Here is a 25,078-nt window from a genome sequence, read left to right as displayed (position 1 = left end):
AACAAAAAAAAGTGTTTTTTTTTAACTCATCTGTACAGTGAAATGTCAAAACTACCCTTGGTGGGTTATTATTGATACATGTTCAAATATTCACATTGATATTACATTAATATCACAAAACATGGTTCATGTAATGCACAAAATGCACCCCTGATTTGAAGATTCACCAGTTGGTATGTATATGCAATATACAACTGATGTTCTCATTCAATGGCATAGCCTGTACCGCTGAGACGAAGATCAAAATCTTCCAGCGTCATTACTGTAAGTTGATGTTTATGTAGACAAACAGCCCCTGTGTTGCATCAGCATCTGTGCAAACTCCCAAGTCACAGTTTGATCCCTCAATTATCAGATTACCCCGTCTAATTGGACAATGTGGTTTCCCCGAGGACTGGGCCTTGCCTTATCACAGAAATTCTTTCTGCCCTGCACAATTTGGTGAGATAAATGTAATGGTATCGGTGTTCTAGTGTGTGCCTGGGTGGTCTCTGTTGCATTTCTAATGATGCTGCGCCTTTCCCAGAACAAGTGGAAATACCTCAGTGATGCACCGTGAAAAGAGAGATGAGGAAAGAAGCAAAACTCCCACTGGGCCTCAGAATTCTCACACAAAGGACACCCAACACTTCAGCAGCAGGCCGGCTAATAATGCTGTTTCTGCTGCACTTATTTTTAAATCAACTCTTAACACAAACCAGATTTCCCTTAGATCAAACTGCTCGTTAGATCTTGTTACAGTACATCAGTATCTTCATTTGTTCTTAAAAACAGACCTTCAAGACATAGAAGCAGAACCACCCACCCACCAAACAAGTCATCATGATGAGGTCACTGGCAGATTAATGCAAGTGGATACATTTAGTCAAATAGTAGTTAGTATTATCTAACTGTAGTGTGTCTGAATGGCTGCAGGGCAGAAGTAGTATTCAATTTCTGTGCATAGGCAAAAGTAACAATACCACTGTGCAAAAACTGTAGTAGTATTATAAGCATAATATTCTTACAAACTCTATTAAAATTAAGAGGTATGACCCATTTTAACTACATTGTAGTTTCATTTATTAAAATGCATCAACTACATCAACTAGTAGTGCAGATAAAAGGAGTTAAAAGTAGGCCTACATTATTTGCCGCTAAAATGTTAAAAGTTTAAAGCAACATAAAAATGAAAATATTCAAGAGTAGTAGAGAAGTGCCAGAAGAAGTACCACAAAACTGTACTTTACATTATTTGTGTAATAGTACTTAGTTGCTTTACACCACTGCTTTGGTGTTCATTGCAAAGACCAAAATGTAGAATGAGAAAAAAAGATGGCACATGAAATGTGTTACTTTTTCTAAATAATAATTATAAATAAAAGATGGTTTTAAAATTTCCACATAGTTTTTTTCCCTTCCCGAATTTTATTTAAAGTTATTCATACAATGTATTTATGAACATTCATGAGGCAAACAGGGAAAACAGAATACGCAATAAAAATATTAAAATATAAACATACTGTCATGGTATTTTTCAGGAATAGTAGAATGTGTCTAAATAAATACAACATTTTTATTTTTATTTTATTTCATATCATTTCCTCTTTTATTTTGAAGGCTGTGGCTGAGACCGGAAAGCCGGAAGAAGTTACATGATACAGGAAACGGTCGCTGCAGCCCAACCGCTACAAACTGTAAGTTGTCATTTTTTTCTAATATTTATATCTCCTCAATACGGAACGTAGAGTCAACGTAATTGTGGCGGTGAATGTATTAATACAAGTGGGTTTATAAGACTACGACGAACACAAATGACAGCCAAAGCAAAGCCTTCCGGGATAAACAATACTGCTTGCTAGCTAACAGCGCTTAGCCAAAGCTAACGGTAGATGTCAAATGTGTCAACACAGCTGATTTTCCCTTTCTTTTAAAATCACTATTGGGTTGTTTGGTATGTTGCACTGGACATCAGTGAATGTAGAAACATCTGACAGATGCGGCTAATGCAGTTATTTTGACAGCCTTAACGGCAACATAATGAGCTGAACCAATCTCCATTGAAATATCTGTCAATTTAAAGGTAATGATGTGTTTTTTTGTGTTAGGAGGGCAGATAAACCATATCTTTACACTTTTTGGTAGCCGATCATGTCTTCTGATAAATTCGGCGTGTTAGTGCCACTTAATGATGTACTTATTGTTATATTATGCTGTTGTCACTGGTTAATACAATTGGCAATTTTGCTAACGTACCATTTATATCTTTCCTTTTCTTGTCCTTTTCTCCACCTTTCGCTTGTTTGTAATGAGTGATCCATATAGAGCAGGGGTCTCAAACTCAAATTACCTGGGGGCCGCTGGAGGCTGTATCAAAATGAACAAAAAAAAAGACACAAATTACAAAAAAAGACACAAAATTACAAAAAAAAGACAAAATGACCAAAAAAGACACCAAATTACAAAAAAGACACAAAATGACCCAAAAAAGACACAAAATGACCAAAAAAAGACACAAAATGACAGAAAACTAACTAAATTACTTAAAAAAGAAACAAAATGACCAAAAAAGACACAGAATTACCAAAAAAGACACAAAATTATTTTAAAAAGACACAAAAGTACTAAAAAAAGACACAAAAGTACTAAAAAAAGACACAAAAGTACTAAAAAAAGACACAAAATTATTTAAAAAAGACACAGAATTACCTAAAAAGACACAAAATTATTTAAAAAAGACACAAAATTACTTAAAATAGACACAAAATTACCAAAAGAAGACACAGAATTACCAAAGAAGACACAATTATTTAAAAAAAGACAAAATTATTTAAAAAAGACACATAATTATATATATATATATATATATATATATATATATATATATATATATATATATATATATGGGAAGGTCCCTTAAATTACTTTTAAATTAAAAAAAAAGTAATTTAAGGGACCTTCCACACACAACATGGCCAAAGTGCCATTCATATAAAACTCATATTAAACTTTGATATCAAGGTGGGGGCCACAAAATATTGTCACGAGGGCCGCAATTGGCCAGTGGGCCGCGAGTTTGAGACCCATAATATAGAGTGTATTCATGCAGTCAGTGTAATATTAATACTTACAATCCACATACCCTAATAGCATTTCTTTGTAATTTAAAGGAATTCACTAAATATACCAAACCTAAGTCAAAACAGAATAGTATAATTCTTCCCCCTGAGGAACCTACTTTCATCCCCCAATCCTTTCCTCTAAACAGCGTTGGATTAATTTCTCACATCAACTAAAGCAATTACAATTAAGGACTGTTTCACGTATAGTTCATACATGAAAGGACCTGCAGTGGTTACTCATTGCCAGGTGGCATGATTTCTTTCCCAACTTCTATAAACACGGTGCAGTCCATTCCAATGTAAATAGATTAAGTAACTGTTTTTAACACAGAAATAATGATTGCATATGAAGGACCCTATAAAAACAAAGAAAGTGTGTTGGACTTAACACCTTGATTATACTTGGAAAAACGCTTCATATATACAAATGGGAATGAGCAAAAAGAGAGAAATGATCACAAGAAATTACCTCCTATGACTCAGAAAGGCAGCTTTCCATTGAATTGAAGACACTTTGATGAAAATAAACATCAGAATATGCTGTATATGAGGTTTTTAAAACACAAATTGTTAATGCATCAATACCTCATTGATTGTAGATTACAAATTATTTGTTTATACTTAATGTCCAATAACCATAAAGTTATATTGATTAACTTGATTGTAAGTAAACAGGTTTTTGTTCTTGTCTCACTGCCATGACTTTGTCATACTTAGATAGACCAAAGTTATTTGTTTATCATTAGAATCATTTTGTTGGTTTATTTTGAAAAACTTGATATCCACTCTTTATAAGGAGAATAAATGGAACTGTTGAAATGGAAACTTTAATATCTCTTTAGTCTGTCTTGTAATTGACATTAAATCTGATTTCAGTTTAGTGCTGCCTCTGTGAGACTTACAAGAGTTGAATTTGCTTCTTTAGTCCTGTATTTTGAAATATGTTATAGGGCTAGTGCTATCTATGCTGGATGTTAGTTGCTATCTTTTTGGGTCCATTCACAGCTCATCCTCACCAACTCACCAGGTCCTTGCTAAGGCTACATTTCCTTTTATTGGTCAAATGCCAGTTAAGGTCTTTTAATATGCACCCAAACCGATTATTTACCAATAAAATCTGCAAAAATCTGCGTTAATCAACCACCAGACACTAACCTCAAACCGCTAACTTTATGCATCTACAATTGTTAGGACTAAGGACTGAGACAGGGCTTTTAAATCACAATTTTGAGCTCAGTGGTCATTTACTCTAAATAGAGCTGCATATAATTATTATTTTCATTATCATTAATCTGATGATTTTTTGTGTGTAATCAATTGATTGTATTGTATGTCAGAAAGAAGTGAAAAAATATTACTTGTTATATTTGCCTGTCAGTCTAAAACCTGAATAAATTCAGTTTCCTGTCATATATGACGCATGAAAGCAAGCAAGCAAGTTATTGTGGCATCATTCGGTTTCAGCATGCTTCATCATTTAATGGCTGCACATACATTTTTTTCTAGCACATCTTATGGTTAAGATATTAGTTACTTTAAAACCTCCCTGTCCTCTCTGTTGTAATATAGACACTTCTCTCAGTGCAGCTTCACTATGTGAAGTGTTTTTAAACAGAACAGAGTCTAAGCCTCTATAATCCTTTCTCTTGTGCACTTTTGTCAAATATTGCTATAACATACTTTCTTTAATTAGGCTTTTTCAGGAAAAACAGTCCCTTACAATTTGTGTTTTCTCAACTGATTGATTATACGAGAGAGTGACTGAGAGTAATTGATTGACAGGTTGGTTGCAGGCAGGCGCCACGTCGCAGGAATAAGTTGTCATTGAGCTCCTCCATCATTTGTGTCGACACTGATGCTTAAAAGTCCTCAGCCCTTTCAGTGAGAGTCTACAGACCTCTGTGTATCTCCTTCTCTTCCCCTCGGTCAGCACTGCTTGGCTGGGGGATAGCAGGGGCAACGCTACACTGATCCATTTCCTGCCCCCCTCCTGGGGCTCTAATTGAAAAATTTGGGTGGCCCTGCTTGTTTGTTTTGGTGGAATGTGGTGGGTTGTGTTTTTTTGAGGCTTTTCCTCAGTGCCGCTGCTCCGTACACCTCGGGGTTAATCGTGTGACGGGGGTCAGGCCGAGCCTTGTTTGTGAAGCAGCACTTCTCTCTCACCCTTGTCCACTCTCCACAGCCCTCCTCACCTGGTAGCCTCCTCCCTGCTGACAGGCTTGCTGGGCCACTGGTTTTCACAGTATGGTTTCTGTGACCCAGTCAAACCTGGACAGACAGACAGGGACGCTCTGGGCTGGGAAAACAGGTCACAGTGCAGCTCGAAGAGGCGAGCTCAATACTGATAGAGTCGGCTTATTTAGTGTAGATCCTAGTAACATTCAGACTTGATGAAACAATTAGTTGATTATAGAGTGACGCAACTTGACAAAACTTAATTCATATGTAATTCATCTTAGTATTTATTTTGATAGTAAAGTGTTTTTTTCAGGATTTATACTGTTGGACAAAAACAAAATTGACATTGCATTGGCCCTATGCCAGCCATTTTGACTGTTTTCTGACATTTTATAAACCAAATGGTCATTTGATAAGTAGAATTAATTCTTAATAATTGCCAACCTAACAATTTCCAGAGCACTAATCAACCACACCAGTTTTGATGGCTGATTATGCCTTTTAGTTATCAATTATTAACATACAGTTACTGGTTCCAGCTTCTCAAATATGAAAATGTAAGGATTTGCTACTTTTTGTGTTATTACTTTTAGTGACTGTTATTACTTATTACAGTTTGTTTTACACATTTTAATTGAGTACAGTTTCAGAAAAATATTATGATATTCGGTCAATTGTGGCCAAATGTTTAAAATCTTGCAGGTTTTTTTTCCTATTTTTTCTTTAGCTTCTTCTGATAGTAAATTAAATATTTGGGCGTTCTGGATGGAAAAATAAACTGATTTTAGACTTTATGGGCTCTGGGAAATTGTGATAAGCATTTGTAAATATTTTTTGACGCTTTATTTAACAAACAATTAATGATTAATCCACAATGTAATTAGCAGATTATTTGTAGCCCTATAAACAGTTATTTTATAATAAAAAAAAAGCAATCAATAGGTTAATTTGTAGTAAAAATGTCAATAATTAGTAACAAGCCTGAATAAAAGGATTGATTTGTATGTTAAGCGACATTGTTTTTGTAATTCATGGTACCACTATGACTGTGATGGTGGTTCTCACGCTAGTGATGTGTTTTTTATGTAAAGCGGTAGTGATATAGCCCGGCTCATAAAGGTTCAAATCTCTCCATTTCTCTATGTCATTGGGCAAAGCCGCCTGTCTCCAGTCTCTTAATCCTCTGAAAACATCTTCCTGCATCTGCGGGCCTACACTTCATATTTCTGTTTATTGTTCCAAGCTTTTTATATGGGAAATTGTGGATTTCACTTCGTCAGGCCTAACTCTGAAAAGCACTTGAGACTGACAAACAAACAAACAGACAGCCCTAAAGATAACAAAGCTAGTGGGCAGACATCATGATGGTCGGATAGTGAGCCAGAGGCACACATCTGATCACCCTGTCCTCTTTCTCTGTCACGAAAGACTCTCCATGAGCGCTGGGATCGTTTGCATGCACATGCTGACTCATGGTAGAGGAATGATGACTGGACAGTGGTCGCAGCATCTGTTTTCAAACAGGACCTGCACAGATCATGTTCAATATATGGTCCATTTGTTTGAAATATGATACGCTTGACACATATTATGGTTAATTTGGCTACATTGCCCTCTCCACATCTTAGAGGCATGTGGCGGCCTGGGTGTGAGCGAACACTGTGCAGGATTGTTCAGCGCTTCACCCAGCCTGTGTGATCAGACCACTCATCTCAGCCTGGGTGATGTTTGGCCCGCTCTGTCCATTCAGAGCAGTCGAGAGGGAGATCTTTGATGGAATCTGGTGTTTGTGTAATGTTGGGGAGTACGGAGTGAAATGGTGTTAGTGTGTGTGGGGGGGTTCTGAGCCGCCGGCATAGTGGGTAAGCTACTCTGGTGGGAGGCGGTGGGGGTGAGGGTGAGGGTGATGAGCTGTCTAAATGGGTCCCTTTGTGCCCCTAAACCCATCACACTCTCTCAAACACACACACATCCACACACACACTTGCCAATCACTGCCATATGTGAGTCACCTTGAGCTTAGAGCAGCATATGATCTAAGGTATGAACGCCTTATTCATGAGATAGTGTGTGTGTGTGTGTGTGTGTGTGTGTGTGTGTGTGTGTGTGCGTTGATATCGTGGATCAGGTAGATACCCATGTCCGTGATGCTGCAGAGAGTTTGTCTTGTTTTGAAGTTGTCAAAATAAAAAGCTAGCTGGAGGTCAGGGATCGGAGGACTTGTGGTGTTTTAAACCCTGTGTAATTACCATACTATTAACTATTAAGATTCTTGTTATCCAGAGCAGATCTCTGTCTTAGATATATCTTTTTCTCCTTACATGGTAGCACAGATTGAAGACGGTTGAGAAATATTGAGAGAATGAGGAGTTGTGACTTGTGACAAAGCTCCTCATTTGAACCAGGGATGTTTCAGCTACATGGCTTAGAGGTTGGATGATAATTTCAATTCTGCAATTAACAAATGTTCTGCTTTCCAATAAATTTGATGGTATTTTTTTTAATTGATCAAATAGTGATGCATCAGATATCTAAAACATCAAATAAAACAATAATAAATAGGTGAGGAAAGCAGACAATCATCACAGTGGAATAAGCAAATGCTTGCAAACACATAATAATATTGATTCATGATTCCAGTGATGTATGATATTGCAAAATAAATGTTTTTCTTTAAGGCCTAAAATTGTAAAGACTTTTGTCTGTATGTAATATTTGTACAATGAAACGCAAGCTACATAAATTATTATTTCATATATTTTTGTTCTTTTGTGATTTATTTTCATATTATTATTGAATGAAATCTTTATTGGCTGTTTTGTTTTTAGGATTTTAAGGCTCAGGCTGCACGCTTTGGAAAAAAATGTGTAATTCAATATTTCAATGTGGAATGATTCACAATATTGGAGGCAATTATCATTTTTTGCATCATTACTCAAATTTTATGGTAAAATATATTCCATTTTTTTGTGAGGATGTGTACCAAACAAAGATATTTTCTTAAGTCTGTAGAATATGATTTGTAGGCCGAGACATTTCTGCAGCACCACACTAGTAATTCAGAATGGTATTTTTACACATATTGTATTTTGCCTTTAATAAATACTGCGCCATCTGCAATTTGGATATTGCAGTTTCACTAAAAACTTGTGCAGCCATAAACACGTCTGATGGATAATACAGTTTACAAATGAATAGGAAAGACTTGATTTGATGCACCAGAGTGTATAAAAAGCATCAATATCTAATCTGAAATCTGCATTTCTATTTGACACTATAAGTCACTAGCAAATATCTTTTTACTGAACTTGTTCTTCCTTTTTTTAATGAAAAAGAAATCCATTGCTGCCATCTAGCCCAGACCATTGAGCACAGCATTTTAGGGGTGTACTGTGTGTGGCATCTTGAAATTAAATGGTTTCATGTGACAGAAAGATTTGTTTAGACCTTAAATTAAAAGTCTTTCCTTTGTGTCTGCGTACTCGAGCACAAGGCCAAGAGAGGGTTGTCACTTGTTAGCAGCGCTGCAAGAAGATCCCAAGCCTCAGACTTCCACAGCTACCACACAGTTTAGAGCCAACCCTGCTGTTTGTAAGTCAGCCTCCAAGGAAAACAAACCTGCCTTTTTAGCCCTATTACCAGAGAGAGATGTTGGGGTTGGGGCTGGGGGCTAACAGCATCATGGTTGGAAGAGAATCGAGCGAGAGAAAGGGGGCTAAATCTGGTTGTGTGTTGTCATTGATTAAATTTAGCCTTCACAGTACGACATGGCTTGACACATGTTGGAAGAGAGTGGGGTATAATCTTGCGGGGATCCTCTGATGCCCCCTAGAGGCTAATACCTTTATCCTTGTGGAAAATTCTGCCTACATCTTAAGTTTCCAGTTGGAGCATCAGAAACCTTTTCTTTTGTTTTCCTCTTCATGCTACTTTAAGGAAAATTTCACTCAGTTTATCCCTGGTCTGTATAAAGTTATAGCTTCTATTGCCTAGTTTACAGGGTATTTGTAGTGGTGTGTGACATGAGACTTGTGCAAGAGTCTGCTCAGTTTCTGCGTGGCTTGTTGCGTGTGTGAGTGTGTGTGTGTGAGTGTGTGTGTGTGAGTGTGTATGTGAGTGTGTGTGTATGTGTGAGAGTGTGTGTGTGTGTGTGTGTGTGTGTGTGTGTGAGTGCATGCTGGTGTTATAGAGAGGGGTCTGGGCAGTGTTCCCGTGTCCATGCACAGCCCCCAGAGTAAAGTAAACACAGCGGCTCTTTTCTCATCCCAGCCGTCAGCAGGCTCTCCCCAGGCCCGCGCCAGAGACCACACACCCAGACCACACACACACACACACACACACACACACACACACACACACACACACACACACACACACACACACACACACACACACACACACACACACACACTGCCCAGACCTCTCCGCAGATTCTTCCACATACTCGCATACACACAGACCACACAACACCGGCTCGGGCCCCTCGCACGCAACCTAGCTGAGCTGTCATTCTGCCCAGCGTGTATGTGTGTCTAAGTGTGTGTGTGTGTGTGTGTGTGTGTGGCAGGCTATCTGTGTGTTTGTGCACGTGTATTTCCAAGATGAGGGGGGGATAATCTAGAAACACTCCTGGAAGCAGAATCAGAATTGTACAAAATAAAGGTCCTGCCTCTGCCCCTTTGCCGCTCCCACTCTAAACATATGGGATTGATGAAGGATATACCAAGCTCTTGTTTTAGGCCTGTTAACCTCTTATCTTCTACATGTCAGATCCATAGCCCCTCCATTTCCTCTGACAAGCGCAGGGCAGCAGCAACAACATGAGGTAAATCCCGTTGGAGTTTTCTAGTTAAATCTCAGATGTCAGGCCGATGGCGGAGGGGGGCCCGTGGCAAAAAAGTTTCCCAGAAAGGTTCCTACTCTTGGAGGATTTCTAGGTCAATTTTTTTTTTGTGCCATACTTTTCCCTACAATTATTCCTATAATCTAATTGTTCAAAGATGAGATACTCTAATGACCCCGTAATGAAGCCTTGTCATTACTTTGTGACATGAGCCAAAAGTTCAGCAATTGATGGTTTTAATTGTGAGTTGGTGGGACTTCAGTGATAAGGAGGTTATCATACAGTAAATAATAAACGTTTAATCTCGTAACTGATTTGTCAATTGGTCAGTCAATTGAAAACAATCATTTTCAGAACAGATTCATCCAGATAGATTTACAACCTTTTTTGGCTCCATAACTGAGTTTTATATAGTTTTTGTTTCACCTCCCTATTTAAAATAAGGCTTTGTCTTTGCTATTATATATTTACAGGTGGGTATTTTGATGAACATTTATGAAAGAGCATTTTAATACAATGACCAATAAAAATTCTACTGTAAAGCATATATATCACTGATGTCTAATTAAATAGTTGTGTTTGCATTTGGCACTGCAGCCTAAAGCTGAGCTTCACTTCATGCAACTTCTCTGAATGTTATGTTGCATCAAAGCGCAGCCTTGTGCAGATAATAATTATTTACATTATCCATTACGGAATGACTTGATAATTGGTCAAGAAATCAGTGAAAGATCCATTAGTCCAAGGTGCCTCTTTAAATGTCTTGTTTCTTCTGACCAACAGTTCAAAATCACCAAATATTCAAACGAAAAGGGAAAGCAGAAAAATGATTTACTAATAAACTAATTGTTTCCTCAATGTTTACTCTATCGAGTTCATAATTCATGGGTAATGCAACCTAAATAATTCAAACAAACATTTTTTTTTATCTGAAGCCTTGTTAAAAATACTTTTAATATGTATTATATTGTTATTTTCCTCTTTGAACATCAGGCGATCCCATGAGGTCTTGACCCCACGGTTAGGATTTATCATTAAAGTCATTTATCAAGCTGCACAATGTCAAACATTGCTTGTCCCAGCTTCTCAAATGTGAGGATTATGTGATTTTTTTCTGTTTTATATTGCTGTAAACTTAAATTTGTCTGGGTTTTGTACTGCTCACAAAACTAGCAATTTCTCTGGCAAATTGTGATTTGTATTGTGTTCTACCAGTTTATAAGCTATGTAATTAATATAATATAAAGCAACAATACAAAAATAATCATAAGCAATCAGCCCTGGTTTATGTCTCTAGATGCTTGCACCGGCTGCTGCATGGGTTGAAGCTTTGATTTTTTAAATTATCTTTTAACAGGAAAGTATCTTTAACAAGTAGACTAATCACTGTCGTGCTCTGTCAGGTTTGATTTCCTTTGATGTTGCCGTTTTGGAAGCCTTCTTGCACTTCACTTGTACACCTACAACTAATTAGTGACCATATAACTGTACAAAGGGTTACCACCATGAACTTGTTGCAGGTCCGGTCCGTGTGAACTTCTGCATTGTTTGTGGAGAACGTGTTTTGGCTGCAGAGCAAAAGGGCGGAAGCCTTCCTCAAGCTGCTTCAGAGAGTCTAGATTGGTCAGCCTTTTTGAGACCTGGCAGTAATTTATTAGCAAACATCTGTGCTGCTGAAATACATCCTTTCAGTTTTTCATTTGGAATTTTTCCCTCTCTTCCTTTGCTCAGCCCCAACATGAACTGATTTGCATGGGTGCTCCTTCGTCGGTACCATAATCTGTACTGTATTGTGTGGGCTTATGTGGAATGATTGGGGAGGCCAGGTTTATTTATCCTTCACTGTGAGGTTTACATTCTTCCTTTCCTCCCTGCTCTCTGTCTGCTCCTTCATTCTTGGCTCCCTTCTCTATTTTTCCTATTATCTGAGAGATAACTGCTGCAATGCATACATTGTTTGGAGACCTACAGGGCGGGAAATTAACACTAGCTGCCAGCCAAATGCTGCTCAAGTTTTGCTGTCCCCCCAGTCAACTCCAAATACTGAAATATCAGGCTGCCTGGTTAATTAGTCCGAGTAGCTGGTAAATCTTTATATAAATTAAAATATTTTATCGTATTTATTATCAGGAGAGGGTTGTGGGTTCACCAGCTATCGCTCAACGTCTACATTAAGATGAGTTTTTATCCACTTTTTTGACATGTCGGGAATTGTTTACGGCATATTCTTCTAGTTGAGCTGCCCGTTTGACAATGCTTTGTCCATTTTTACAGCAATAATAAGCTTATTTATAGCTTCACAAGCTATTTCAGCTTCCAGAGTTATAACTAATGATTATTTTCATTTTTTTGTCCTGTAAACAGACAATTTTCTTGATCATTTTAGTTAATTGCTTTATGATTAGATTTCTCATATGTTGTTGCCAGCACCATTTTCTTTGCTGCTGTGTGTTGGGGCAGCAGCATCAGAGCCAGCGACACCAACAGACTTGATAAAATGATCAAGAAGGCTGGCTCTGTACTTGGTCTCAGGCTGGAGACTTTTGGGACTGTGGTGGAGAGGAGAACACTGAACAAACTGCTGTCCATCATGGACAATGATCAGCAGCCTCTCCATCACACAGTAGAAAGACAGCGGAGCACCTTCTCTCACAGGCTGCTCCAGCTCCGCTGTCATAGGGACAGATATAAAAAATCTTTCCTGCCACATGCCATCACACTGTACAATAACAAATAGTCTGTTTCATTACATACTGTCTATGCACTTTATGTGTTTTTTATGCACACTGTTCATTGCACCTTATTTGTTTCATAGCACCAACATTTTTATACTGTATATTCATATTTATTCTGCACTGGAATTCTATTCTACTCCTTAATACATACTCCTTCTTTAGACACTTTATTTTTTATGCCTAGGTTGTTCTTTTTATTTAATTGTGTTGTCATTGTCTCTGTGTGTAATGCTGCTGCTACACTGTAATTTCCCAGCTTGGGATAAATAAAGTATATCTATCTATCTATCTATCTATCTATCTATGGGCTAACTGAACTGTCAGTGTGTGAATTTAGTTGAGTTTTACTCCTTGTCCTCGCCTCACTCTGTCCGTCTTTTTCCATGCACAGGTGCTGATCGAGTCGACCCAGTGTTCCTATCTGCTGCACTCCACCATGTCTCGTGCCCGTCAGCCCCCGTTGGTCACGGGCATCTCGCCCAAGGAGGGTGCGGCTTGGACCAAAGTCACCATCCGCGGAGAGAACCTGGGCACGGGCCCAGCCGACCTCATCGGTAATGCATTTATCACCACATGACCAAACTCACACGCAGCTCTGTCTTGGTTAAAACATTGTAGTTTCCATTCTGTTTAATTTTTTTAATTCATTTTTAAATCCATTGTCATCATCTACATTCCTCCTTTATACAGTACAGGCCAAAAGTTTGGACACACCTTCTCATTCAATGCATTTCCTTTATTTTCATGACTATTTACATTGTAGATTCATCAAAACTATAAATGAACACGTGGAATTATGTACTTAACAAAAAAGTGTGAAATAACTGAAAACATGTCTTATATTCTAGTAAGCAAAGGGTGGTTACTTTGAGGAATCTAAAATACAAGACATGTTTTCAGTTATTTCACACTTTTTTTGTTAAGTACATAATTCCATATGTGTTCATTCATAGTTTTGATGCCTTCAGTGAGAATCTACAATGTAAATAGTCATGAAAATGAAGAAAATGCATTGAATGAGAAGGTGTGTGTCCAAACTTTTGGCCTGTACTGTATTTCTTCTTTCATATTTCTTAATAAAATATTTATGTAGGTATATAAATGAAAAACGTCAAGATAAATATATGGTATTTAGATATTTCTTAGATCAACCCACCGATATATAACACATTATGTAATTAACATTTATTTGTTTTTTTTCGTAAATGATAATTCTCAGGTGATGATTTTGAAATAGAGGGGCACTGCTGTTGAGTAAATGTAGCAGCTTTATTTTGGTCATTTAATTTCTGCTCTGGCATGTAGAGTATTTTGTAACTGAAGACATATTAACTGATTTTATTAACTTATCCATCAACAAACCACAGCAGCCCCCTTTTTTAAACAGGCTGGTGTAAAGTTTGTTTTTGTTTATATGATACGTAAGTGGACAGGACGCCTGATTCCTTTCCCCCCTTAGGAGCGAGAATTTCATAACTTTTTAAATATTTAGGTTTAAGTTTCATGACAATTTAATAAGATAAGTTAAAAAAAAAGATGAGCACCTAGTTGAGCATGTTAAATGTCAAGCATTTTTGTTAGAATAGTTTTATTTATACATAGAAATTAATAGCTGTTTATTTAACCTGACTTTATACATAAATTATGATCATGTTTAAATATGTGTTGCAGTATCACAAGTATTTTCTAAATGGAGGCAGTTTGGTTCTTCTTTAAAGTTACTAAAAGCAAAGCAAGAGGAAATGTATTTGAAAATTCCAATCTGTTTTACCATTTCCTTATGGTTCCTTGCAATAAAAAAGTTGAGATTATTTTTGGGTGAATTTATTGTACATGTAATATAAAAAAGAATCCACCGGCAACTTAAGCAGAGAAAACAAACCTAACAAAAAACTGCAGACCCAGCAAATAAAATTCTGAGACATTTCACTTTTTTATCATTTAATTTAGCTTCTCCTGTGACAATTCTGCCAACTCTCTGCAACTCATACATTTTTGTTTCTGTAAATATTTAGATACTGTATGCCTAGTTTAAGAAACTCAAGTGCTTATCAACATGCTTTAATGTGAAAAAAAAAGGTTGTTGTTGGTTGTGTGTCTTTTTTTCAGATTTTTTTTTGTGAGCCACACAGATGGACTACCTCCATCTTGTTCTCATTATGTGTTTGAACGTCACACTTTTTCTGTACCGATATTTTCCCTCATGTTCGCCAATTCCTTCTCTACCATACTTCTTTGGTTTGAGGTGGGGAAGGAGGGGGGGGGGCAGTCCAGAGGACTCACACGCTGCTCCTTGCTTGGAAAGCTGTGCTCTGGCCAGTGATATGGGTCTATTTCTGACCATGAATGTCCCTGGGGCCTGGAATTAGACAATTAGATATGCACAAATGTGTGTGAGTGCTTATGTATTCAAACAGAGTGGCCAGTAGAGAACAGAGGCAGGAAATGGGGCTATAATTGGCATATTATTCACGGTTTTATGGGCTATTTGTTAATCAGCTTTCACAGGCTTTATGATGTTTGATTATACACACGTGAAGCTTTCTGAATCCCCTCAGCTGGAACTGTCAAAGTAATCCTTGTGTCTGTCTTCTAGAGTCCAAATTGTTTTCAAGAGGGTTTAAAAAGAAGATGACAGATGTAGGGGCAGAGTGCACATTGTGCAAGTAATGGGCCACTTAGCACTGAAGTGACACACTAGCTTAAAGAAGCTGAGTGAGAGGAAGGAAGGTCACGGCCACCCACACCCACCGTGACCCCAACTTGAACTTCAACCCCTGTTTAACTAAACTTGTTGATAGACGCCAATTCTGTCTGAGTGAGCTCCTCTTGTTATAGATTGTCTGTGTGAGAGTCGGCGCTACGTGTTGTTTATTTGTGCTTTCACTGCGTGGCCGTATCGCTCACCCTTTTCACCTTTTCCCCCGTCTCTTCCGTCTCAGGTCTGTCAATTTGCGGCCATAACTGCCTGCTGACAGCCGAGTGGATGTCAGCCAGCAAGATAGTGTGCCGTGTGGGTCCTGCCAAAGACGACAAGGGAGAGATCATTGTCACCACCAAGTCAGGGGGTCTCGGCACCTCCACGGTGTCATTCAAACTGCTCAGGCCAGAGAGGATTGGTAAGAACCACAAGACTAAAAATCTTTTTTTATTTGCTTGCCTGGACAATGAGAGCAGATAAAAGTTGCAGCTAGGGCTGCAGCTAAATTAACATTAGTGTTTTTTTTATACCAATTGCTGTTTAGGCTATCAAATGTAAAATGAAAATAATGAAATGTGCATGACACAATTTCCCAAAGCTCTTCACATTGGGTTATTCAAAATCAAAATATATTCAATGACAGTGAAGTCAAAAACTGAGAAATGCTGTAAAATCTCAAATTTAAGAGGCTAAAATCAGTGTTTTTGTTTGACAAACAATGAAGACAATGAATACATTTTATTGTTTCAGCACTAGTTGCAGCCAAGTGAAACTAAGTTTATTTAGTCAAAAATTACAAGTTTGTCCTAGGGTACTTTACTCTCTATGCTTAAGACCTTTATTCAGAAAAAAATGATGCACACCATAAAAAAAACACGTTTGAAAAGACAAATTACAAGCATGTTAAAAAAGGAAACTCTCACCATTTTGCCAACACATACTTTGCATTGATAAAAAAAATCCTGCAAATAAATGAAACTAATAATGTAATAATTCAAGTTTTAAAAATGAGATTCCATGATTCCAATATTACTGGAGACTATACACAACATTAGTCTTTCACTAACGACTTCTATGTTTCCTGGAAACTTCTTCTCCTCTTGCTTCTGTGTACAACTCGAAGCACGTCGGTATTTAAATATGTTCCCACATTCATGGAAAATCTGTGAAAGTCATAAACACTGTCTTACTCCAGGCCTGGAAAAGTCATAGAAATTGATTGTGTATAATGAAATTAATTGTTAGAGGATTTTTCTGTGGATAGCATTCAAATTTATGTAACATAACAGCATTTATTTTCTGCAGGCTGATATAAATGTCAATATATTTTTATATAAAGTGAATATGGACATAACCAACTATTAGATGTTTGAAAAGGTTGCTGTTTAATTTTCATGCAATAGTTTACATTTGCAGTAAAGTATACTATACAGTTCTGTTTGTGTTATACAATGTGAAAGGACATGGGGAGTTTTATTTTGGGTCCTTGGAAAACTCGTGGAAATTTTGGGGACAAGCACATTTTTTCATGCCGCATATGTGTTGTCGAATTAGATAGATAGATAGATAGATAGATATACTTTATTTATCCCAAGCTGGGAAATTACAGTGTAGTGAACTTGTTCCTCAGATTGCCTGTGTTTTGTTTATTTAAAAGTTTTCCTGAATGCAAAGTGTGTGTTAAAGTGATTTTGACTATTATTTTGCTCTTTTTCATGAAATTTTTGGAGTTGCAATGTGTTGAGCTTTATCAGCCGCTCTGGGTCTCTTTACCAGCATTTTGTGTGTGGTGTTTTGTGTGTGTGTGTGTGTGTGTGTGTGTGTGTGTGTGTGTGTGTGTGTGTGTGTGTGTGTGTGTGTGTGTGTGTGTGTGTGTGTGTGAGGGCACATCTGGGATGTGTTGTTGAGCTCATTGACGTGTGTCATGCCTCTCCTCTCCTGCCCTGTCCTGCAGGTATCCTGGACCAGTCTGCTGTGTGGGTGGATGAGATGAACTACTACGACATGAGGACCGACCGCAACAAAGGCATCTCCCCCCTCTCCCTGCGACCCAGCAATCCACTGGGCATCGACATAGACAAGTACGGACGGAGAACACTCAAATGCACGCACACAAATCACAATCACACCGCCATAAACACACACGCTCTAGTCATTGAGTCATGGTTTACATCCCCAAACAGAGACAAACTCTCCCCATATGCAGCCGTTTGAAATATTATGCCAACACAGCAATGGCTGAACAGCCTCTAACCGCCGCTCACAGGGAGTGGAAACAGAATAATTGTGTATAAAGCAGAAAGGACGACGGCCGATAGAAAGGGATTAGGAAAGAACGAAGGCAGCGACCCACACACATGTTTGTATACCGCCAAGGAGCAGGCAGCGCTGTGCTGCCTCCCACGCGCCTGGCAGGGAGCGCCAAAGTTGTAATATATAGTTTGTGTTGTCAGGTTCTGGCATTTCTGGGTTAGTGTTTGTTTGGTTTAGAGGGGTCGGGGGCAAGTGACCGCTCGTGGCCAGAGACGAGACCCCCATTAACAGGCTGTACCATTCACTCGTCTGCTAGGGTTGCATTTAAAAAATCTCACAATTCTTCTTGACAGTAATGTAGAATAGAATAGAATACTCCATAAAGCATTTATTCTGAAGAGAAAAAAGACATCTCTTTGTATGGTGATGTCACTCCATGGTTATTCAGCTGTAGATGTCTGTACCAGCTGTTTATAATGTCATAGTTGGCCTAAATATAAAATATAAGGAGAGAAAGAGGCTAGTTCTTAGTAAATATTTCCAGCCTTAAATGCATATATCCCCATGCATGTAATTATGGAGAATAAAGCAAATCCAAACAACATAATCTGACCTTTGCAAGTAAGTTCAGTCAGAGTTAGTGGAATTTCTGAAAGAGATACTGGTTTCTTTTGCTCGTATTAAATCTTTTTTCATTACAGCATGAAAATAAAATGGATGATAAACCCTGGTATGCTTCAGGGCGTTGCCACCTTGTGACTGACAAGTCGTCACCATGGCAGTGCCCTCTGGTTCACGGTTAGATCCATCACCAGCCTGTCTTCAGATCTTCTGGCTCCAAAGAACCATGGCTTCAAAATGATAGTCCACAAACCAATGGGTGGCTACGTTCACTTCTTTAATACACTATATGTTGATTACAGAGCTCTACAGATGTTTCTGGATGACTAAGGCCTAGTTAAGACATTCCTTAAATTTCTACAGAAACCCACATTAGTCAAACACAGCTAGAAGTTATGACATAACACATACACTAATTCATGAATTTTTTATTAGATATTTGTAATCAATTCAGGAGAAAATACAGAAAACAGAAAAATCTGGCCAAGCCATTTGATACAAACACTATAGTCTCTGTCAGAGGTGTAATGCTTGAATGATAATATGTTAATGCACCTGATGCCTGCTGAACTGCCGAGCTTAAATAGCAAAAAAAAACCCTGTCTACTTAGTGTCTTCTGCAAACTGAACACAATTGAGAACCAGAAAATGTGTCATTTATTGAAGCGGTTTAGGAAAGCGTGCAAGTGAGCGGTGATGTTAGGAAGGTGGAGGAAACCCTCAGCTAGCCTCATTTATATATATTTATTTATTTATTTATCTAAAGTAATTTTGGATTTGATTGATTGATTTACTTTCATTGAAACGCAGTACTTGGAGGTACAGAAAAGGAACCCAACTGAAGAGTTTAAAACGCATAACACTTAACACTTTATATCTTAGAAGCTTGCAAATTCATACAATTTCCCTGCAAATCTCTGCCTGCTGTTCTAATCACGGTGCCCTGAATATTGTATGTATATATATACTTTTACAGTCATTTAACTGTTGCAAAAACTAAGAAATCATATTATATTACATACATGAATGAGTGTGTATGCTTTTGCACTTTTTTACTAAGTGCTTTTGGTGATCTGTGCATGTGTTTGTATGAACACAGGTCACTAAGTGTATACACTTTCTGTCTCACAGACCTTAGACCTTAATACTGTACTGTCCATGTGTCGGTCTTTCTACAGAGTGGGTGGTGGTGGTGGTGGGGGCGGTTTGGTTTGTGTAGTCCATGGGTCATTAGTAGAGATCAAGCTTCCCTAATGAGTGCTGGGTCCTCCAGGGGCACCCAGGCGTCACACACTGCACTTCCCACGCCAAGCTCTCCCAGCCTGTGTCCTTTTTGGCTGCACACTGCCCCCTGCTGGAAAAAAGTGACCCCAACATCACATGAAAAAATATCTCACAATTTACACAATTATTTTACCAAGCCCTTATCACTTACAATTTATCATTAAGATATGTATGCATTCATGTTTCTCTCTTTTAGTGTTATTACAGTTTTTACTGCATGATTTGATCCTTTTTCCACTGTTTATATACTGCACATATGTGGGTCAGTGACAAATAAGGGTTGGCAAGATGTCAAATTGTGTAACCACAAAAGAATCATAAATATTAAACTTTTTCCCCCTACAGTATTAAAGTGGACTTATACATATAATTACTCCATTTTAAAAAACATTTTTCTGAGTATTTCTACATTTACACATTTCGTATGCCATATATTATATATTTCAGAACATATTCTTAAAACAACCTTTTTTTTCATACGTTTTGACAAATTATGTCAAATTTGTTATATACCATAATGTTGCAATGTAAACGTGGATTGTATTTTTTTTCTCATTTTAGTTCACTTTTGTTTTCCTGTATATAGATATAGATATCAGATTTTTATGAAGAAAAAAAATACTGATTACACCAACTGACAAAGGATTAGATCACGTCATTGACCCATGTACATTGTACTGTACATCTTTTAATACACTGGAGTTCTTCCTGCCTTTCTCATGTGTTAATGTTTGTGTATCTGTCTTCTTCCCAGAGGCAAAATCCCACAGAAGGACCTGGAGCTGACATTTCCAGGAATGAGTGGAGACTTCACCAGTGAGAACTTCTCTGCCACCTTGTACCTCATAGAAAACCACACAGGCTCCAGGTACCTCATTAGTTGTCTCTTATCTCAAACTACCATCCCTCATAATTGCACGGACTGCTGTGGAAACCCTCTTAATGTCAATATATGTATCATCTGAATGATCTAGGTCTCTACTTTGTGGTTGCACCATTTTATGAAGCTGTGATTATCATAGAGGTCACAACAGGTAATTATATACAGTGAGGACTCAAGTGGTCCCACTACAATGAAATGGCTACATTGGGAACTATCACATCAACACATATGAAATATAAAATTGGGCTCATTTATTCCACAAGAGTCTCAGCTTTCCATTCATGGCCAATTTATGCAATTCCAAGACTGTTTAGGGACCACAGTAAGCTGAATTATTCAAATAATAATAATAATAATAATAAGCCAAAATAACTGCATGAGAAAAACTACATGGCATTAGTATGTGGGCATGTCTGGAAAGGGGAGATCCATGGGTACCCACAGAATCCATTTTCATTGAGATATCTTGAGGGAAGAGGTCAAGAGACCCCTTTGAAAATGTCAATGTCAGTTTTTCCCTCAATAAAATTTAGCCTAACTTCAAAATGTTATTTTGCTCCTTTCTTAACAAGATATCATGACATGGTTGGAACCAATGAATTCCTTAAATCTTATGGAGAGGTTAAATGTAGTTCCAGCTTATCAAATGTTGATATTTTCTGTTTCTTGTACTTTATGATGGTAAATTGCATGTCCTTTTTTTTACTGCCAGTCAGACAAAACAAAATATTTGAAGACGTCACCTTGAACTAAATCGAGAAAATAATAAATTGATTAATTAAAAATGGTAAATATTGTTTAGTTGCAATCCTGTAATACAGTGATAGCACTTATTGAATTCAGGAAAAAAAAAGATTTAGGCAGAATGCATGGGGGAAAACAGAATTTATTATGCTTGGTTTCATGACGTTCATGTGGAGGTTATAGTCTCTTGGCTGAATCTTCACATGGTCTGTCAGAGAGCAGTTAGGTATGCAGACGAGCCGCCCCGCTGACCCAAAAGCCCTGAGCCCAGTTGACTGTCATGTCAGGGCAGAGGAGAGTTATTTTGGACTCTCCTGGCTTCCTCTCCCCCTGCTTAGCCTTCCAGTAACCCAGACCCCAGGATCCAGCATGACCAGGGGCCTCTGTTTGGACCTCACTGGGTGACTGTTTCTTCCTGCAGAGGAAACCTCACTCAAGACACTCACACAGACACACATACTCGAATATTCGAGTGTGACTCTGAGATTCATAGCTTGTGTGTCAGCTACGCTGTAAGGCAAAAGCATCGTTAATGTAACCTAGTGATGAAACGATTAGTTGACTGATCAATTCCAAAACTTTATCACAAAAATGTTTTGATTTTCTATTAATTGTAATGAAGAAAAAAATGCCAAACATTTGTTGGCTCTGTCTGTTTAAATATGAAGATTTGCTTCTTTTCTCCGTCTAACATTGTAAATTGGAGCATTTCGAAGACGTCATCTTATTCATTTTCAGCATTTTCATAGAGTAAACCATCGATTAACTCGACACATTAAGTTAATGACAGTAATTACAAGTTGCAGGCCTAATATGAGGACATGGTAACTTTGTTTTTGTTTCCTCAGTTTTGAGCAGTTGAAGATCGCAGCCAATAATCTGAAGAAGCAGGCGACTAAGAAGAACGAGGGGAGTCTGGCTTATGTGAAAGGAGGCCTCAGTACGTTCTTTGAGGCCCAGGACGCTCTAGCAGGTGAGAGGGATTAACACATTTTTGTGTGCTATGGAATTGCACCAAATTGCCTACAATTAATACACAAACTTCGAAATCATCACTCTTCATCTCTGCTCAGAAAAGAGCTTTTGATTTTTGGAAAGCGTGCAAGTGAGCGTGTCTTGGAATTTTTTTCCCTCGACATGCGGTTTAGCAGCGGTTGATTAAAGAGGCTCATTTGGACGCTGTGTGAAAACCCTCCACCTCATACTACAGCTACACCAGCCAACCACAACATGGCTAATTCACCTTCATCAAAATGAGATCAGCTCTCACCTGTCACACACAGTCTCACTTGAGTCTCCCTGGAGCTTAAAGTGGACACACGCACACAAACGCACACACACACTTGGCCACATTAACCTTCAGATGCCAAAACGATTTACAAGGTAGCAGAGACTGACTGCTGTCGCTCTGCCAGGTACTTCAAATCAATTGTTCACTTCATCATTCATACTTTTGTCTGTTTACTCTCTCCTCCCGCCATAGACGCTCAGTTACTTCCCCTTACTATTTATACGTACACTTTTCTGCCTCCATCATTATTATTATTGCTTTCCGTATGTTTGTGCCCCGGTTGGGAGAGAGGCAATGTTTTCATTGTTAGTCGCTGAATCTAAATAAACGGAGCAGCCCAACACAATACAGGCCAGAGTATTAGGACTGATAGTGCTGATAACAGACCCAATATGACCAATGGGAACAATGCGCAGTCATTCTCACGTTCGGACTGAGCGTGCCTACTGTGTGCCCAGTGCCCCAATGGGAAATGTTCAGTCCCTACAGATGGAAGGAGCAATACACTATAGATGGACTTAATTGACCTGTGAACCAAGAGGGCATAATGATGCTTTATGACCTGTGTGACTGCAGAATCACTGTTTTGGTCCCACTTGCTTTGTCATCCGCTATTGTTTTGATAAGGAACTTTAAAATTAAAATTAAACACGGTAGGCAGGTACAGCCTGTTTAGCATCATTTAAATTATTTAAAACAAAATAACCAATAAGCATGACAATTGGTAGTTAAGTGGTCTTTTTAATGGTATTATTCCAAGGAGATTCAACATTGCGTCTCCTAGATGTGTAAATATGCAACTGTGATAATAACTTCAACAACTTTAAAAGGTGATAGTACAGTCTTTGCACCTTGTGCGGCCTGACCCAAGTGACAGATGAATCCTGTTTTACAACATAAATCTCACACCTGTGTAGCTTGTCAAGTGTGTCCGCACGGCCAAAGTGATGTCACACCATCAGGCATGCCCTGTAGTGAGGATCCCGTGCTGCAGGTTTCCACCTGTCTGTGCACATTCAATGTTTTCTAACTATGTGGATGGGCGGATTCTTTAATAAACATAATGCTTTAGACGCGCAAGGATAAAAGAGGCACAGATTTTCATGTCACAATTCTATGTCAGCTCATGTCCGTAGGACCATCCGTGGGGAAAGCATAGCTGGTTTTTAACAGACATTACTTTATGGTCAGCCTTTTTGGAAGAGATTGTTTTTAGCAGTGTTTCCCTATGCTTTCCACTCTTTTCACTTGTCATAATGTAACATCCTTGGTAGCGACTTAACGTATTGACCTCACTGACTTTAAGAGATCCACTATAAATACAGCTACAGGTCCTTACTTTATCCTGCATGTTCAGACACGCAACTTGACTTAAAAGTTCATTTTTAAACTCCAGCCTTCTCACCATGACTCATTAAAGGACTACAACATCCTTTCCCGGCCAAGTTTTGGCTCCCAGTCATAAAAAATGAAGTGGTAGCCCAGATTGGATGGCTCAAGTAGAGATATTCTTTACACTAGGTATGGTCAGCCAAACCAACATACCAGCCGACATGCTGCTAGCAGCCTGCCAGCTTGAAGCAGCTCTGCAACAGCTCACTGCCAGGCCCAGTTAGCACAGCTGTCTGAGCTGTGAATCCTTTCTTTGTCTCTCAGCAGTGGCTGGCAGGTCTCTGTTGTTCTTAGTCGTTCCAAATGAATCTCACCTGAGATGTAGCTGTAAAAATTTAAAGAAATTAGCGGTCAAAAAAAGAAGAATAAATTAACAGGGTGCTTGTGTGTTCTCCTTGTTCAGAATTTGCTGTGTTGCAGGGCGATGTCGTGTTTCCAGCCCTCTCACTCACCATCAAGACATTTCTGTCTCCTCTACTGTTTATTTTCACTTCTGCTTGCATGTGAGATTTTTATTGATGACTTTAATAGAAGTCTGGAGTTACTTTTCAAAGCAAGTGTACTGCTGGCGGCAAGGTGGAAACAAGGAGGAGAAGCCAAATCTGGGAAAAGAAATGAGGCGGATAGAAAATATTTAGAGCAAACAGCAGGACTTGGACTTCAATATCCGTGGGGTTTCTCTCCCTCCTTCTACTTCTTGTCCCCACTAATTGCTTCTTAATTGCTCTCCAGTATAGCTAACCATCTCCAACAGAAAAAGCAAAACAAAATCCCATGTCTCTTTTGAATGAACTATGAACTCTGTGTTTAAGCACTCAGTTTAGACTTTTGCATCTGCAAGCCACAAATCTCCTTAATTACAGTCCCGTTTGGGTTAGTTAGCTAATGTTGGCATTTGGCAAATGGAGAAACGAGACCGGGACCTCAAGGCTGGCTTTTTATGCAAGGCCTGTTTTAAGAGCTCTCAAAGGGGCCGATCAAGTGCATGATCAAGTTGCACGACCTTAAAAGACTTGTATGGTAAAAAGAAGAAGCCAGATCAGTAGCCTTTT

At 38.4% G+C, this 25,078-nt stretch overlaps 1 protein-coding gene across 1 annotated transcript in view; it reads left to right on the top strand.

Annotated features, from left to right (window-relative positions):
• The first annotated feature begins 1,633 nt into the window (after positions 1–1,633).
• exoc2 (exocyst complex component 2) overlaps positions 1,634–25,078 on the top strand; it is a 54,450-nt gene continuing 31,005 nt past the window's right edge. Inside the window, exons 1-6 of the mRNA XM_059341374.1 lie at positions 1,634–1,676; positions 13,249–13,411; positions 15,800–15,976; positions 17,513–17,639; positions 20,471–20,584; positions 22,192–22,316. Of these exons, the coding sequence (XP_059197357.1) occupies positions 1,635–1,676; positions 13,249–13,411; positions 15,800–15,976; positions 17,513–17,639; positions 20,471–20,584; positions 22,192–22,316 (748 nt within the window). The 5' untranslated portion in view covers position 1,634. The remainder of the gene's footprint in view (positions 1,677–13,248; positions 13,412–15,799; positions 15,977–17,512; positions 17,640–20,470; positions 20,585–22,191; positions 22,317–25,078) is intronic.

Source organism: Centropristis striata, chromosome 9 (assembly GCF_030273125.1).
Source record: "Centropristis striata isolate RG_2023a ecotype Rhode Island chromosome 9, C.striata_1.0, whole genome shotgun sequence".
In the NCBI taxonomy this organism is placed as follows: Eukaryota; Metazoa; Chordata; class Actinopteri; order Perciformes; family Serranidae; genus Centropristis; species Centropristis striata.
This window is presented reverse-complemented; position numbering and strand designations above follow the sequence as displayed.